General features: G+C 37.8%; 1 protein-coding gene across 7 annotated transcripts in view; it reads left to right on the top strand.

Annotated features, from left to right (window-relative positions):
* Positions 1 to 17,970, top strand: part of FHOD3 (formin homology 2 domain containing 3) — a 368,733-nt gene that overhangs the window by 334,767 nt on the left and 15,996 nt on the right. For 2 of the 7 annotated variants that reach the window (XM_077785050.1, XM_021543129.2), the window contains 5 exons: positions 1,726 to 1,916; positions 3,492 to 3,684; positions 9,139 to 9,168; positions 11,715 to 11,886; positions 13,837 to 13,998. In XM_077785050.1, the coding sequence (XP_077641176.1) occupies positions 1,726 to 1,916; positions 3,492 to 3,684; positions 9,139 to 9,168; positions 11,715 to 11,886; positions 13,837 to 13,998 (748 nt within the window). Of the gene's footprint in view, positions 1 to 1,725; positions 1,917 to 3,491; positions 3,685 to 9,138; positions 9,169 to 11,714; positions 11,887 to 13,836; positions 14,423 to 14,783; positions 14,814 to 17,970 lie in introns of those variants that run through there. The other 5 variants (XM_021543137.3, XM_077785047.1, XM_077785054.1 and 2 more) reach the window with 4 other exon arrangements.

Below are 17,970 nucleotides of genomic sequence, written 5' to 3'. Positions count from 1 at the left end.
AACTTACCACTCTTGTGAATGTGCTGACTGTTGGCAGATTTCAAGGGCCAGGAATTTGCCACATTCCTCCCAGATTTCTTGTTCTCCAAAGATGTTTCTTGAACCCCTACAGGCCTGAACCTCAGAGTTTTTTGATAGATTAAAACTCATTCTGCCATTAAATGTCATTATTTTAAATTTCTCAGCTACAGAGGCTGAGATGCTTCATCAACTAGGTTGGATAATTCTTACCAAGAAGATCTAAACCTCGGATTTTTTTTCCTTAACAGGAATGCTAGTATTTTTCCCCGTGTATGAGTTTTAGATACACCATCTGTGGAGAGCAGCAATGTGTTTATCATCAACAGTGAAAATACTGACCTGGAAAGGACTTTTTTTTCGACATATGCATTGATCTGGATATAAGGAAAGCAAATACCCCACAGCTGCTCCGCCTGCAGGGCTTTTCTGAATAGCAGAGTGGATCAAAGGATGTTTCTATTTCCTTGGGAAGAGGAAAAATTCATCACTTTATAAATCACAGCAAAAACAAATCAAATCAATACCAGGAGCTTTTTAATAATAATGCATTTCTTATGGTTATTCTCAGTATAGGTTTCAGCAGTGGATGCTGCACACAGCTAAGAAGAATGAAATAAAACTTGCCCCTGACACTGGTTTTCATTTAGCATTAAGGAATTAACTGGAATATGAGACTGTAACATCCCAAGCACTGATGTGTTTAGAATCTGAGAGCTAAGTCTGTACTTTATAGCTTGAGTTCATCTGAACTATGAAGTGGTATTGTAAAATCATTTTTTCCTCTCTTCAGAATTCCAGAACATGTTGGGTAGTTTTATTTTTCTCATCTGTTGTGTGCTGTGGCTGAGTCGCTGATGCACTTTGCTGAGTTGTTAGCAACACATCGTGAGTGTCTCCTGTAAGAGTATCCCAGTTTGAACACCTTTTTTGGTTGATGAATAAAGGAGAGGCTTTCCCTCACCTTCTGTGGAATGTGTTGGCTTCTATCCTGATGAATGTTACTGTAAGATGCAATCATTTATTTTAATTGTGTTGAGAGACTTTCAGAGTTGTTATATGATCTTGTTACAAGCCAGTAAATTTGTATTCTATATCAAGGGATGAAAGTTAGTGCTGAGATCACTAAATAACACATACTTTCAATAGAGCTTTAAAAAATTCTGGCCCATGAATTTTGTGATTAGAACTAGATCATCTATTAACAAGTCAGTGCATGACCAGGGAATAGATCCAAGTACTTCCTAAAATGGAGAATTGTTGGCGGGTACAACAGTGAGCAGTAAACAGGGTATAAAAAGCTTTGAGTAGTAGAGAAAAGGATTAAGAAAAAGAGAAAGTTTTGCATTACCTCAGAAAGAACTGAGTCATGCAGTTGCTTGGTGCAAACATGAAGTTATTAGCAAGGGAAAAAACACATCACAATATTTTTTTTGTCCCATCTTTAGATGTTAGGCCTCCAAGAATAAAACCAAATATATGTGTATGGGCATTTCTTTGTTCTCAGTTTTCCTTACTAACATTACATGCCTATACATAGTGTGATAGAGAAAGCTATTTGTATTGTTTTACTATTAATTAATAATGTGAATTGATGTCGTGCTGCCACTACCTTGACTCTTTCATATACACAGATTGTTCAGATATCCAAGTATACAGCCGCAGTGTTTTCACTTCAAGTGTTGCCTTTTCCTTTCTCTTTTTCAGGTTGACTTTGAACAACTCCAGGAAAACTTGTGTCAGATGGAAAGACGGTGCAAAGCATCATGGGATCACCTTAAGGCTATAGCAAAGCATGAAATGAAGCCAAGTCTAAAGCAAAAAATGTCTGAGTTCCTTAAAGACTGTGCAGAAAGAATCATAATCCTGAAGATTGTCCATAGACGAATAATTAACAGGTACAGAATTCTATTAGTGACATCAATACCTTGATAGTAAATTACTTGATAAAATTATAAGTTATGACATCATAAATATGTGTTTTGTAAGTGTTTCATGCCCATCAGAGAATGTTGCTGGGTTGTATGTGGTGCACATTTTGTTATAGTCGCCATTGAAGAAAGATCCCCACTCCAGAAATTGTTATATTTTTGACTAAAATAAAGCAATCATCCAGGCAATCATTTATACCTAAGGTGCAATAACTGTGTCTTTTGCCTCCTAGTCCCCAAAAGCTAACAGCTTTATAGTTAAGTTGATAGATTTTCTGTTTATCCCTGGACATTTATTAACGAGACTTGGCTTACTGTCTGATAAACAAAAACAGACTGTAGCAAAAAAAAAAATAAGTTTTATTGACAAATTCATCATATGCAGAAGCTGAAACCAGTCCTTGTTTCAGTACAGTCAGTACAATAAGTTCTTTTGTAGGCAGAACCACTCTTATTTGCAAGATCTTAGACAATGTGTTTTATGCTTATACCAGCTGAAGGCAGATTCAACTGCAAATCCTGATTTGCAGTTGGGTTTAATGAAATGGTGAGAGATTTTCCGACTTCTGGATAATTTCCAAATGGTCAAAATTAAGAACTGGATTCCAAAATATCCCAAATTTGTGGGTATATGCTTGAAAAGTTTATTCAGTTCTTCTTTCATTTTTGTAATGACTTAGGGTTTATGCCACAAGCAAGCAGAAATGCCAATTGCAATGGAAGGGAAGTTAATTCATTAGTTCCCAGTTGTTTATCATATGCATTGTGCAAGTAAAAAAAACACCAACTTTCTCCTCTGATATCCTGTAACTGCTATGATAGTTCTTAAAAATGTTTTCATATACTTGCATCTTTCTAAGATTGGGAAGACTTTTTGTCCTCAGGGATGTAGATGCAGTTAAAAGGAATTCCCATACATTTTTACACGTTCAGTGTGCTGCTGAAAATCATAGAAGCAATAGTAAAAATTGCAAATAGTACAAAGGCTCTGAATGCCACAGAAGCAGTAAAACTGTGAATTGAGAGTGTCCCAAACTAACGTAGTTGGTAGATAATATAATTTTATGGTCAGTTTTGTGAACCAGAAATTCTTTCCTTCTTGTGTTTGCTAGCCTGTAAATCTGCATTCTTCTTGTCTAGACTTTGCCCAGAGTCCTAACAGCCTCTTTGAAGTTGCTTAATACAAATAAATAGAATTGAAACTTAGTAAATATTTTTTTCTATAACAGAAATGAAATTGGCCATTCACATGCCAAATTAGTCATATAAAGTGATGGAGTTCCATAAATATTTTATCTCCTGCATCAGCCTGGGAAACTAGACTGAGATGAAGTTATCATAGGCTAGACTTTCATGGTTTTAATTATAAAACATACCAATGTTATGCAAAGCATCCATGAAAATTCTGTAACACAAAGGAAATGATGGGAGCTAGTAAAGTAATAAATGGATTCAGTGAAATATAGGGCTGTTGTTTTTTTTTCCAAGAGACCATCAATAATGATTTTTTCCCTTTACATTTATAACTCTTTTTTTTTCCAGGTTTCACTCATTTTTGTTATTTATGGGCCATCCTCCCTACGCAATACGTGAAGTCAACATCAATAAGTTCTGCAAGATTATTAGTGAATTTGCTCTGGAATACCGCACCACCAGGGAACGAGTTCTGCAGCAAAAACAGAAACGAGCTAACCACAGGGAAAGAAACAAGACCAGAGGGAAAATGATAACAGATGTAAGTGGCAAATGGTATCTCCCATAGCATGGATTTTTAAAACTTTCTTTCACTGCATGTGGTATATGAAGTGTTGTTACTCTATATTTAATTTGAGGTCCTTGTTCTGTGAGTAATGAACTCTCCTCTATTAGAAGACAAAACTTGAAAGTCCTTGACTGTGTATAATTTCTGCTTCATAAAAATATATAGGACAAGAACAAACTGAAATTAATTATCCAAAAAGAGCTTCTCTGTGTGCTGCACAGTGTCCAGAATATCTAGATAACATCAGAACCCATGTGTATCTGACCAGCCAAGAACATGAAAAAGAAAAAAAAAAACCCTAGAAATTAGAGTCCTAATTGAGAACGCAATTTAGATGATGAATCATTGTAGCCATTTAAGTGATTGCAACAAAATTTTAATGGATTTTTTCCTCGACCTTTTTATATTCAAGTATAATCTTGAGCCTTGATACTTTATATATTTTTATGTCTGTGCATATATATATATGCATATATGCGTGTATTTCATGTGATTTTTTTTCTTAACTTTAGAGCACAGACCAGCCAATTTTTTGGTAACAGACTACTTTGGGATTCTGAAAGGATGGACAAATTTATGTCCATACTAGGTGCTGTGTACACAGTTTATGTCCACAGTATGTAAGATTGCATACTCATAGAATAAGTTAAAATAAGATTAGCTTTCTCAGCATAATAGGTTTTAAAATCCCCTTTTTCTATTTTTTTTTTTTTTTTTTTTTTTTTTAGTTGATGTAGTTTGACTCAATCCAAGTAGAGTTTTAAGAAGTGCCAGTACTTAATAAAAGTTTCCAGCTGTCTCAAAATCCAGATCTGGAGTCTCAATTAAACACAAGTGTTTCATTGCATATGAAGCTACCCCTGCCTTTGGCATGAAAAGCTCAAAGCTGATTACAGTTTTATGGCTCAGGCAATATGGGTCAAACTAAATATATAAATACATATATATGTATTGGGACTAACATGAATTGAGATTGCATTTAAATCATTGACTCACAGTCATTTATAGATCTTTCCTGGCAATATCCTCTTTACATTTGGAAATCTCCCCCATCTAGAGAAAATGTTAAATTATCAAAGGATTTTTTTCTTTTGGAGTAGTCTCAGGTTAAGGTAGAAGCTCTGATTTTATACAAATGGTATAATACAGTCATATGAATTTACAAAACTACTACTAGAGAAGTGAAATCACTTTCTGCAATTGCTTCTTGGTTTTCCTGATGTGTTCTAAAGGAGCCAAAAGGCAGCATTAACCAAAGCATTTTGTATATTAAAATTTTCATTTCCTCATGTAGCTTTGGCACTTTTTAGTAGTTTAAGAAAGACAGAGAGGTAATGGAGTTACAATTTTCCTACTGTGTTACTACCATATAATGTAGTGTTTATGTATTATCTGTCCAGAATAACTGCTGTGGCAGGACAGAAAGCTTGTGTAAATCCTGCCTGCAGAAAATGCAAGAGGGAAAGGAGTTCTGGTCACTGGCAGCTGGGTTCCTGAAGCAGAGAAATGGGACCCTTTCAAACCACAAAAAGTCTCAGGCTTGACAGTGAGTCAGCAAGGGGCAGAACCAGGGACAGTGGCCTGAAAATCAAGGCCTTTCCCAGAACAAAAGCAGAATTGGAATAAGATCTCTTACTAAGCTCAAAATGCTGTTGAGATTTAGCAAGAATTAAATGCAATCTGACAGATAGTGTTACACCAAAAAATATCTTGCAGATCTTGAAAAGGAAGTATATTTTGCTTATCACTAATTTATGATTATAGATTACTCCTATTAGCTTGAAACCAAAAAGCCTGTGTGTCTGAAAACCAACTGTCTTTAAAAGTGCCCTTAACAAGAATGTTCTTTAAGGGAGTTACTAATGTGGCCACATAGTTATGTCAGAAATTAGCTAAATCTCTTTGACCATAGCCCAGTAACATGGCCTCATTTACCTTTTATTTGACCTGCAGTATAAGGTAAAACTGAATTGAATTGCATCAGACTATTTGTCACAGCTTCCTCTGACAACTTCAAAGTTATACTTACCTCAAAACAAGTTTCCAGTCAGCAGGATGGAAGATACTTATGTGTGAAGAATTATGAAAATGTGGAGTTTTATTGTAGTTTTGTTTTGGCTGTGGTTTGTATCTGGTCTTGATTTTCTTAGTTTTTTTTATATTTGAAGGCTTGGAAAGGGGAGATAGATCAGTAATGCATTGACAGTGATTCACTAGTTATAATATACTGATAGAATAAAGTTGAGATCTTGTCATTGGAAAGAAATTCTTTGTAGAAAGTGATTATAATATGCAGTAGTCATATGGAATTTTACTTTCTGCTTTTGGTGACCTTAAAATATTGTGCAATTATTTGAAATTTACCTCCCTTCCCTTTTGAAAGTTTCCTCAGGGTCTCATTTTTATCACCTCACAGTACACTGCTTTTAGGCAGGTGAAGAGGGATTCTAACAAAAGCAGGAAAGGAATAAGCCAGACCCAGCCCAGTTCATAAGGAGGAGGCCTGTATCTCTTAAACCTTGTCCCTCTGCAGACTTGGAGGGCAGAGGGCTGCTGGCTCCTTGCATGGAGAGTCTGCTGGCTCTTTGCATGGAGAACTTGCATCAGCTTCAACAACTACTCACATGGAGTAGGGCTCAGGAGCACAGTGGGAAACACTTCCAGTCTTCCTTTTAGCCTTTTACCACAGATATCTTTGTGTTTATGTGTTCTTTAATAGCTGAAGTGGACTGGACACTGTCAGTTTAAATCTTGGTGAATGTTGTCTGGAGGAGAGGGGTAAGGGAAAAAAAAAAACAGTTATTTGCCACAGTTTCACAGGGAAAATTGCCTAGTCTCTGTAACCTTATATCTGGCTTTAGCCAATGATGGCACTCATTTCAGGCACTCTAAAAGTAAGAAGCAAGCAAAACAGGGAAGAAATGCAATTATAGGTACAAGTCTCAGCTTTTAAATTATTTTTAATAATAGTAGGTAATATAAGCATCTGTCGCCCAGATTTATGAAGCTCCACTTTTCATGATACTTAAGAGTTTCAATTACAAAATTGCTATGCAATAGACATAATATTTTGACACAGCAAATCCGCTGCACAGAAATGCTAGCCTAAAGGAAAAATGTGAGAGCAGGAGGAAGAGAAGGAGGGAGATCTTAAACTGTCCTGTAACATCCAGTATTGAATGACAGAAGAATCAAATGGCTGTATTTTCCTTCAAGTTAACATCTTGTGTCTGCAAGTGGTATTCAGTATAGCAATATTCTTTCAGTGCTTTTTGATAATATTACATGTTAAAAATTTCTAATTTATTACTACTTCTCAGTGTTTTTATAATGATGTAAGTAAATACAGGAAGAATGAAGAAGTAAATACAAGGCCGAATGTACATACCAGGGTGAGAGCATTTTCCCTTGTGAAACATAATGTTGATTTATTTATTTTGCTGCTTTTACTTCTGTTGTCAGTATTTGCTAGTGGCAATTGCCTCTTCAGACATGGAAATACGAGGGAGTGGTGAACTATTCCTCCTGTGCACTGGAGTAGCTTTCTGTGTAGGGCAGTGGTTCTAGGAGTGAGTGCTCTCCATGTGGAGCAGGGAAGAGAAATGGTAATGCCCAAGTACTGGACATGAGCAAAGTCAAGCAAAGAAGTGCCCTTAAAGTGAGTCCACAGCAAATCACTCCTAGCTAAATTAAATGGGCTGGAAGACCAGCAGCTGGGCCTATACTCTGTAAAAGTCTATCTTGATACAAATACTATAATACACTTTTATTTGGAATACAGCCTCTATAATGTGTATTCTCTAAAATTTTACCTTGCCCTGACTGCCTTCTTGTATTGTTTAGTTTAATTTGCTCTCTTGCTGCCCTTTACTTTTAGCTGGATGTACAGAATGATGAAATAGATAGATAGATAGATAGATAGATAGATATAGATAGAATTATTTCTATTGTTTGTATTTCCTATTTTTCTTTCTTTTTCTTACTCATGACAAAAATTGGACAGTGGTCCTCTTCAGAGAATTGCTTTATAGAGTGACTCCCTGCCCCCAGGGGACAGAAAAAAATCAAATAGACAATTTTAATGCAAAGGGAAGGGAACATACCTGCCATGGTCCCTCTGCAAAACACACTGCCTGTGTTTCTGTCAGTACCACTGTGTCCAAATTAAAATAAGCATCTCACTCTTTGCATAAAACATACCCTTAAAAAGTAATGTTAATCTGCTGCTCAGCAGTCACAGCTAATCTTCTTAAGGAGATTGTACTGAAACTAAACTGAGGGCCAAAGTAAATCAGGCTTTCATTTTTAATGATGAATGTTTATGGAACAGAATGTATCAATCCTAGACAGAAATCAGAGCTGAGATGGAGATAAGGTCAAAAATGTGTATTAGTAACACTAAAGAGAGGCATACTGTTGGTGGAATGTTTCTTTAAAAAAAAAAAAAAAGAAAACAAAACACAAATTTTAAAAAAGTGCATAAAATTTCTGGACTGTGTTTTCACTTTATAATCAATCAAACTGAAAATTGTGGAAATAGGGAGCCCAGATACTTGAGAAGCCATGTTTTACTTTGGGAAACTTCCATGTGGGGCATCTACGTTAAAAGATGAAGAATTCCGAAGGCATTTGGGAATACAGATCTAAATAGTTCACTAATTCCCTGTAAATCCCCAAATTTAAGAATACTCCATATCCCACAATATTTTTGTATGTCTGTGCATTTATTGTAGTACAACTGTCAAGATAGTTTTAGATGCCTGCTGTCACAGAGGGTGAAAGCCCTGAATAACAGTGGATAATTGCCTCTCTGATTCCCAGGATCAGGTATCAGGCAGCTACTGAAGAACTTTAAGCATTTATTGAAAGACTACCCAGTATTTGATTTGAGTTGAATTGGAAGTGGAAAAATTTGCTCTGTTAAATTGGAAGTTGAAGAAACCCAGCTTAAAAAAGGAATTAAAACAAACACTTAAGTGCAGAGGAAAAGAATTGCCAAGAAGTTGACCTCTGCACTGAAAGAAACAGCAGCCAGGACCTCCCTGTGCTGCACAGAGAAGGAAGAAGAAGGAGCCCTTCCTAGTGCTGTCAGCTTCCATGGGGCAAACAACCACATGGTTCAAGGGAGAGAACTAGGATGGGTTAGCGGTAGTTTCAGTTCACCATTTCTGTAAGAAAAATCAGGAAATCACTACATACCCTACTGGGAGTGACAGTCTGCTCTACATACAATCAGCTAAAAAAAAAAAAAAATAAAAAGGCAAACTGATTATCTAAGGCATGAAAATAAATTCCTTATATGCCTTGTATTTTTATGTCCTCCTATTGCATAAACAGTACCATGGTTACCTCTTTGTCATGGTTTGACAGTGCTGTCTTTCCTCTATCTTGCTGTTTGTCCTTCTCCACCTTGACCTTTGTTTCCAGTGGCAGACCGATGAAGAAGAGGATGTTGAGGTATGGTTCCCTGAAAAAGCATGTCATCCCATGCCTCCTGTGTGCTGTGACATCTAATTTCTAATTCAGATAGTATGGGCTGCTCAATTCCGTCTGCTCCATGGAACTATGAACCATGACGTACTTCACATACCTTTTTGTCTCAGTCATAAGAATGCATTTTTACAGTCATCTTTAACCATATGCCTCCATGTCCTGTTGAATAAGGATATCCTTATCTGAGGCCTTAATAATTTTAAGTTTCCTCATTTTTTTTCCTTACTATCTGTAATGTACTCCATTACCCAGAATATCAGTGATCTAATTGTTATGGATATCGTAAATTATCTTGGGCTATGGATTACCAGGATAATTTCATACTCATTAAGCTGTGTAACCCTACATGGTATTATTTTATAAAATTTTCAAAAGCATCAAGACATGGGGATGTTAAACAAATCCTAACTGTTTGCCTTGCTGTATAAATAGAGAATGAGACACTTAATTTATAGTGGTGAGCCATGAAAGTAGTTCATGTATCTATCATAAAGTGCTCCTGAAGGTGATGTTCCAGCTCTATTCATAATAAAAGTTTATTGATTTGAGGAGCATCTTTTTTGTAATGCATTTTTTGTTCAGCATTAGAGCTTTCTTCAATTTGCTGGCCATAAACAATGTGGCTTAACGCTCACTGTTTCATAGTGGTGGTCATTTCCTCACTAGGCTGGGGTTTGGCCAGCAATTTATGGCAACATCTGAAAATTAAGGAAATGAAATAAAACTTTTGGCTCTAGAGCTTTGCCCCCAGTTATGGTTTGTGCTGTATAGTTTAGGGCATGGAAAGAAAATTAGACTAATTTCCCTGTTTATGCCAACATGTAACTAACCTGTGTGAACAGGAACTAACAGTTATGTGGAGGCTTTATCCTTTGTAATTTTTTGGAAATTGTATTGATTACTGAAAAACCCACTTTGTATAAGAGTAGTCTTAATGCAAAAACGGCATGCCCTTTCATAGGAATTTTCCTCTAATATTTTTCTGTCTCTTAATTTCACATGTGAAACTCTAGCACTTGCATACTTTTCACATCAAAATGTTGCAAACTAATATTTTAACAAGAAAACAAACTTCTAACTATCAAAAATAGGTCTCATAGTGATATATTTAGCTCAGTGCCTTGTAAGGATTATTGTTTTGCTACTTAGTTAACTTGCTATCTTACCCCAAAAAGTCACTATGTTTAAATAGAATCATCTTATCACTGGTTTCCAGATTAAACTTTTTCAATTTGCAGTCTTGACATGGGGACTTGATCAAAGCTCTGAAAGTAGGGCCCAGTTTTTTCTTTCAATTTACCATTCTCTGACAGAAGGGCTTTGCAGGTTTGCATCCCTTTAACTGACTGGCTTGATATCATCAAGTGAATAATTAATGTTGTTTATTATGCAAAGGAAGAAGAGAATTCAGCACTTGTCCTTTCATCTGTGCTGAATTAGAGTAAGATTAAAAGGAAAAACAAAACATACTTTGGTGTCTGATGCTGGGCTGATATGAGTGAGAGTACCAAGGTTTATTATTATCTGTTGATGCCTGTTTGCTGTCAACAGGGTCGGTATTTCCTGCAGTCAGGGCTGTATTTTCAATGTGCTTTGAGCTTTCTGTAAATAAGAGCACAGTGGTGAATACCAGCATCCAAGCCCTTCGGAGGCAGAGTCTGGGAAGGGAGAGCAGCCCAGCAATGCAAGCCCTTCTCCTTGGGAAGTACCCACTTCTGCTGCTCCCACCTTCCTAGATGGTTGTTTTGGTCACTGGTGGAGCTGCTGCATGCCCACACTGTGCATGCCCTGCTAAGTGTAGCTGCTGTGGTTCATGTAGTTGTGGTGACAAGGATACTGAGGGCAGACTCCTCAATTTCTTGTAAGGCTTTGCTTGTTCTTCTGACTTCTGACTGCAGTTTTTGTGTTTCAGCCATAAATGATTTGTCTGGATGTTTTCAGACCAGACACTTTGTAAGCATTAGTGGTAATGTGTATTAAAGTTACTTGTAGATAATTGTGTTTTAGAGCAGTTTCAGAGCTTTCTGAGCAGCAAGACAGAGAGGAAAGAAGGAAAGGTGTCTCTTCCTAGACCACAGTGCCCATTTTGGCTTGCTAATGAAAGTTGATTGTACAGGAAAAAAAGCAGTTTCTTTTTTCTGTTGGATCTCATGCTGTTCCTCTCAGCATCATGCCTGACCCCCGATCAGGCCCAGTCTGGATCGCAGGTTTCAAAGCAAGTCCTTGCTTTGTACCTTTTACTCTCAGACATAAGGTCGAAATTACAAAGCTTGAGCTAATGCATCTGTTCTTCCTCCGACTGTCTGCTCCCTGCTGTCACCCTGTTTCAGGTTTATTTCTGGTCAGAGTGAATGCTCTTGGAGAGGAGCAACTGTTGCTGGGCTCTTTTGGGAATAGCTCTACACCAAACCAAGCCTGGGAGGACACTTCTTTTCTTGCAATTCGTTGTTGAGCCCCTAGCCTATTGTCCATGCTGTTCTCAGTTGAAACAAGTCCTTTTCCTCCCACAGTCCGGCAAGTTCTCCAGCAGCTCCCCGCCCTGCCAGGGCCAGCCCCAGGGCCTGCAGTACGCCGAGGATGCTGCCGAGCACGAGAACATGAAGGCTGTGCTGAAGACCTGCTCTGTGGGGGGGGACAGCACCATGGCACTCGGCATCCGCACTCGGAGCCGGGCCAGCCGAGGTAAGTGCCAGAATTTCCTCTTGGCCACGTTTCTTGTGCTGTGGTAGCCGCACAGTGGCCCAGACGTGGGTCGTGTCCCCTTTCCATAGCACTCAGCTGGAAAGGTGGAAGGGGAAGGGCAACATCCCAGTGGTGTTTTCATGATAGAAGTGATTTGAGGCATGGGGATGAAGAAGAGTTTTCCTGAAGTTTCAACACATAGATCACAGCCAGAGTAAGGGTATCAGGAGTCCAAGCCTGCAGAAATTTTCAGTTCTCCCTGCATGATGATGGTGACTGCCCACTAACGCCCGAGTTCTTGTTCTCATGATGAAAGCAAAATGGGCCATCTTCAGAATCCAGAATGTGGTTTTCTCTCTATTTTCAAGAGAAGCAAGTAGAAAGTAGCAATTCAAATTCAAGTGGAAAGATCTTCCAGCATTTTATGAATGTCTGGGGAGAGACTGGGGAGAAAATGGGTAGGAAAAAGGTGATTTGTCTTTTAACAACCTCACTGCTAAACTGCAAAGGTAATGGGTATTTGCTTTTGTCTTCTTCTCATCACTCCCATACTTGGAATACATGGAAGATGGTTTTGGAGTAAAGATGATGAATCAAAATTCAAGTCTTCATTTTTTTCTCTGTATTTCTTGTCCTTCATATCTGGACATTTTACACGTTCTTGATACTTTTTTTTTTTTATATATACAACTGATAGCACATCCAACTCTGTGTGTGTATAGTTTACTAAGGCTTAAAACCATGATCCTGGCTAATTCAGAAGTTTTACAGCCCCAGTGTAAGAAGCCAATTAGCTAGCTAAAGTACAAATATTACATAATTCAAGCTACACTGCAACAAGCTGAACAGCAAGTAATCCACTGAATGCTGATGAGGAGAGTGTCCTGATTGTGAGAGTCAGCTTGTGTTCCCCAGAACAGCAGAGGCAGAAGGTGGGTGAGCTATACAAGAGCTTGTCAGGAGCACTGTTGTAGTAGAACTTCTGAAAAAGCGAGGAGACAAGGCAGCCGAGTAAAGGTCTAATCAAAGCTGTTTATGGACTTCAGGGTTGTAGTATAAAATAGCATTGTGGGTGATTTATTAGCTGCTTGCAATTGTACCACATCCACTCCTGCAAAGCTCACTGTCAGTGTTCACACTGCACACAAGTCTTCAAATAATTTAAAAACAAAATGCCCACAGAACAGTAGCCAGTAGTGGAGGAAACCAAGGATGTGTTACACAATGCTATGTGGGGGAAGGAGTGCCAGGGCCTTGGATTTAGAAATATGGCTGACTTGTTTGTTCATGGTTTTAACCAAAATTGCTTTCAGCTTTTCAGCTTGCCAGCAACTCTGCCACTCACATTAGAGCACACACAGTCATGCCAGGACACATACAGCTCTATGATAAGAAGGTGAATTCTTCACTGTGAACAGGACAATACGTGTCAAAGCACACTTTATGACTTTTTCTTGTTTCCTTTGCACTAGGTTGTTATACAGATGCTCAGAAATTATGTCTTTCTTTCACTACAAAAGGATGCATGTTTCCGATTTGCATCAGTCTGTAAAATGTGCCATGTCTTCTAGTGTCTTTGTAATAGGAGCAGAGAGAAACATGATCACACAACAGTATCCATCCTTGGCTTATAGGAGCCTCCAGCAGGCATTTGCCAGCAGTGTGCTCAAGAGTGAGACACTGAGGCTTAAAGGAATAGAAAGTGTATATATAACTATATATATATTATAATTGTGTTTGAGCTCTTGGCTCTCTCCTGGTGCAGCAAGGAGTCTAGACTATTATTTAGAAATATTCTCCATTAGGCAGCTGCTTCTTTTTTAGTTGAATTGGAGTCAGGATGACTGAGCTGCCTGCTGTAATTTCCAAAAAAACCCAATTGCAAAACCAAAGTGATGCAAGAGATTTCTTCTCTTCTTTTCCCTGAATTCACTTGCTGGACTTTTGCAGGCCGTATCGGCTCGTGGAACGCTGGCAACGACGATTCACCAAACGCGACGGATGATGCCGCGGATGAGATCATGGATCGCATCGTCAAGTCTGCCACCCAAGTGCCAAGCCAGCGAGCGGTGCCTAGAGAGAGGAAGCGGTCACGAGCAAATAGGAAGTCATGTGAGTATAAGGCTATTAAATTGCTCAAAGTAAGGGAAAGTGCAAATATTTATTTATATTGGTGTAAGAACCAGGCCTTTGGTAGGCAGACATACATTGGGAGTGGCTTGAGTGTGTGTTGATGATTGGCTTGTGTTCCTCTTACTATTGTTTAATCAGTATTGTATGCAGTGGGTGACTGTCTTCTACAGAACTTGAAATGTCCTAAGCAGAATAATAAGAATGGTTTATGGTGATTTATGACAGTACTTATGCATAACTAGAGAGTTCAGATCAGGACCTCAGATGGAGACTGCTTAAAATGCTGTAACCTACTGTGAACTGGCATAAAGATTAATAGTTGTGTCTGTAGCTGAACTTACTCATAAAGCAAAAATAGTTTGAGACATTTCGCCTTTTAAAATCTTTCTCTCTCGTGCTGTATGCTATCTTTCCGCAGCCCTGAAAACAAAATGTCTACTGCTGCTTGGCTGCAAAGTGGTTATAGAGGAGTTTAACTTCCACTGGGAAGAAAAGGTAGCACATTTATAAGGTGGTCTTTCAATGGTGTAGTGTGGCCTTGGGACTGAGCTGCGACACCCAAGTTTGAGGAGTTTGGTTTCATGGTTTAGTAAATCCGATGTTTAAGAGGTGATGAACTTTTTGGGTTTGTTTTTTTCTTCTTTATGTGCAGAAACTAGTGCAAATACTATGAGAAGATAACTACCAAAAGAATATAAGATTTTAGTGTTTAACATCATTAACCATATATGGCTTTTTGACTACCTTTCCATCCATTTTTTTAGCATTTCTGGGAAGTTAGGACAAAGAGGAGACAACAACAGTGAGTGAAAAAATGACACAGATTTTCTTTCTTGTGGAGTTGTTCTAACATAATGGGTGATCAAAAACATTTGCTATTTGCTATAAATTAGCATGTGCTGAAAGCATATTCACTTCCCCCAACATGCTAAAAAAGGAACTTATGCATGTGGCAAGAGCAGAGGCAAAGTGAACACTCTGGTTAGATGAGCCAGTCTCTAAACAAAGAAAATGAGCTGACACTGGATTGTCTGTCTTACTTTCTGTCATACACTGTGCCTTACCTCTTTCTGGCATCACCTGCTGCTACCCACTTCCCCACAGAGTTCTGGTGTTCTGCACGTGCTGACTGCTGCAGTTGGCTTGTGCAAATCAAATAAATCTCCTGTACATTTGCCTATTTCCATGCTTTATCCCTATTTCCCCAGTTTATCCCATATTAAAGTATCTCCCCTGTTGAAAACACTGTCTTCATACACACATATACCAAAACGTTTTATTCCTAATTTTTGCCTGATATTTTCTTCCCTAGGAAGCACTTGCTGCAGAAACAACAAAACAGGATAATGATAATAGATATACTACATTATTTTTCAATTGAACTGTCTTTTATGCTCAGTAAAAGCATTAACAGGGATTAAACATTCAGTAAATGTTTAGGCTGGGACTGATTTCCATTGTAATTAATCATGATAGAATCCAGCTCTTGTGCTTGTTTGTTCTTCAAGATCTGGATGAGACTCTTAAGTGGATTAAAAGACAGTTTCAAAACAAACATAAAGTTCAGTAGTTTAATGTCCCTTTTAGCTGACATGTGCAGAAGCGTGGAAGGAGAATTTCCCAACTGAACTGTTTCACTCTGATAGCTAGTCAATATACTTGGATGATGAATTAATTAAGTAGTTTATCTTTAAAATACACTCAGCTGGACTGATTATATGACATCTCCAGGAAATGAAGAGAGATCAGCCCTTGCAAATGCATGATGTGAGTTAAATGAGCAGAAGATATTCCAGTTAGAAACACATAAACATGTAAGAAAGTCGATTTTTAGTCATATCTCAATGATTTAGATTAGCAGACACTACAATATTTATTATCTGTAGAGCAAAGAGACCCTATTATCTGATAGGTTTGATTCATCACCTTCAATCTTCAGACTCCTATACACATCTTTTGGCTTTTGCCATGAGCTTGGTATTCAATCTTTTCAGGAACATCAAAGAGAAACTCACTTGAAAGGAATTATTTTCCCTGTGCATCATGTTGCACATGTCTCATTGCTTTCAGTGCACAACTGGAAAACTTGTCAGGCTTACTTAGCATTCAGCAAAGATTTTAGTGAGCACAAACTGAGACACATGGTTTTTAGCAAAATCAGAAACCCAAAATATTTATATGTAGTTGCACTATAAACGTTTGCTGTGGTTCCAGCAGAAGGTTCTCATGGGCAAGGGATTTTTTCCCATAAAAAAGAAAGTGAAATGTGAAGTAAAAAAAAAAGAAAAAAAAACCTAAACTAATTACTCAAGTCATTTATAGCTAGGGGAAGGCAGAAATAGGTTTATGGAAAATGTAATGTTATATTCATATTAAATTGTTGCAATGGGAAAATAAGACATCTTGATATGTTTTTTTGAAGTATTTTACCTTTTGTGGTTGTTGACCAGTGTGTCTGTATCTGGTATGGAGCAAGCTTGGTTAGGGCATAATGATGTAGAAGAGTTTGAAAGCTCAGGGTAATCATCAGAACTATAAAATGCGAGGAGGAGCAAGACAGGGAGTCACCCAACAAAAGACAGATGGAAATATCTGTATCTGTTGGTTGAAGATAGGGTCACTGATAAATCAAGATATGACTACTAGGAAGGAATTTGTTCAGTGGGAGCTGAAGTGAATTACAGAAATCTAAGGTACATAACAACTGTGCTAAGTGCTTAACAACTGAGTTCCTGGGATGATCTGGAGAGATTCTGTGCTAGACCTTTACACAGTAAAAGATTTTCAGAATAAAATTTGTCATTTAGAAGTACAGTAATCAACTGGAAGTCACTGCCTTACAGCAGGTGTTCAGAGACCTGCCTACCAGATACACTACAGTGGCATTATATCTGAGAAAATAACATTGCAATTGTATCTGTTCATCAGAAAGCCACAGGATTGAATGAGCCACAGAAACTGAAATGCTCTTGCACCCCCTCAAGGTAATCAAAGAGAGCTTCAAAGGAAGTTGCTATGGGAAACTTCTGCTGTGGCTTCTTTTTTTTTCCTCTTACATTTATATTCTGTAGGCTCCAGCTACCAGAGATGTCAATTCAGCATGTTTTAAAAGCATAAAAATTAAGTTGAAAATATATTATTTCTGTTCTTGCAGTCTGAGGGCAGCTTTCTGTGAGGTTTTCTATAGCATTACAGGGACATGTTCAACTTAGCAATGAAATAAAGATAATATAATTAGAATTGTCTGGTTTTCTGGTAAGTTTAGGAAAGCCTTCACAAATGGTGCCTTAACAATGCTTTAACAATAAGTGCAAGGGAAATTTGGGATAAGAAAGTTTTAGTTTTAGGAATCACTCTACTTAGTATTCCAAATTTCATAAAGACTAGTAGTATCATTCATAAGATACAATATTTTACTTACATATATTTAATTAAAGAGCCTCCCCAAAACTCCATAATAGCAAATAGGAAGATACTACTGTTTTTTCTTTCTTGTCCATGCTGTCTATTTAAATATAGATCCCTTAAGGGAAAATCAGTCTTCTCAGGATTAGGCTCTTACTGTGGTGCCATCTCTGTGTTGGTCTCATTGAACTGGATGGACCTGTCTCAGGAGAAGGATACAACTCCTATGAGTCAGCACGAGGAAAAATCATACTCCAGTTTATTAAATATGAATAAGCATATTATGGAAGATATTTGCACTAATTCTAGCATATGCTGGGCATTACTTGTGAATGCTTAGAAATTGTGAGCAACACTTGTGAATTCCTTAGAAATAAATAGCCAAAAACGGCTATTTATTTATAAAGAAATAGCTCTTTAAAGATGGCTTTACTGTGCAGCACTGTTTGATTCTAGATCTTCATCTGACCCTGGATGAAGAACTATAATGTAGGGCCTGGGTGTGACTGGTATTTGATGATGAGTAGCACAGTGATGGTTTTATCA

The sequence above is a fragment of the Lonchura striata genome, chromosome 1 (genome assembly GCF_046129695.1).
Source record: "Lonchura striata isolate bLonStr1 chromosome 1, bLonStr1.mat, whole genome shotgun sequence".
NCBI lineage: Eukaryota > Metazoa > Chordata > Aves > Passeriformes > Estrildidae > Lonchura > Lonchura striata.
Note: the sequence above shows the minus strand (reverse complement) of the source record. Positions and strands in the feature narration are given on the sequence as shown.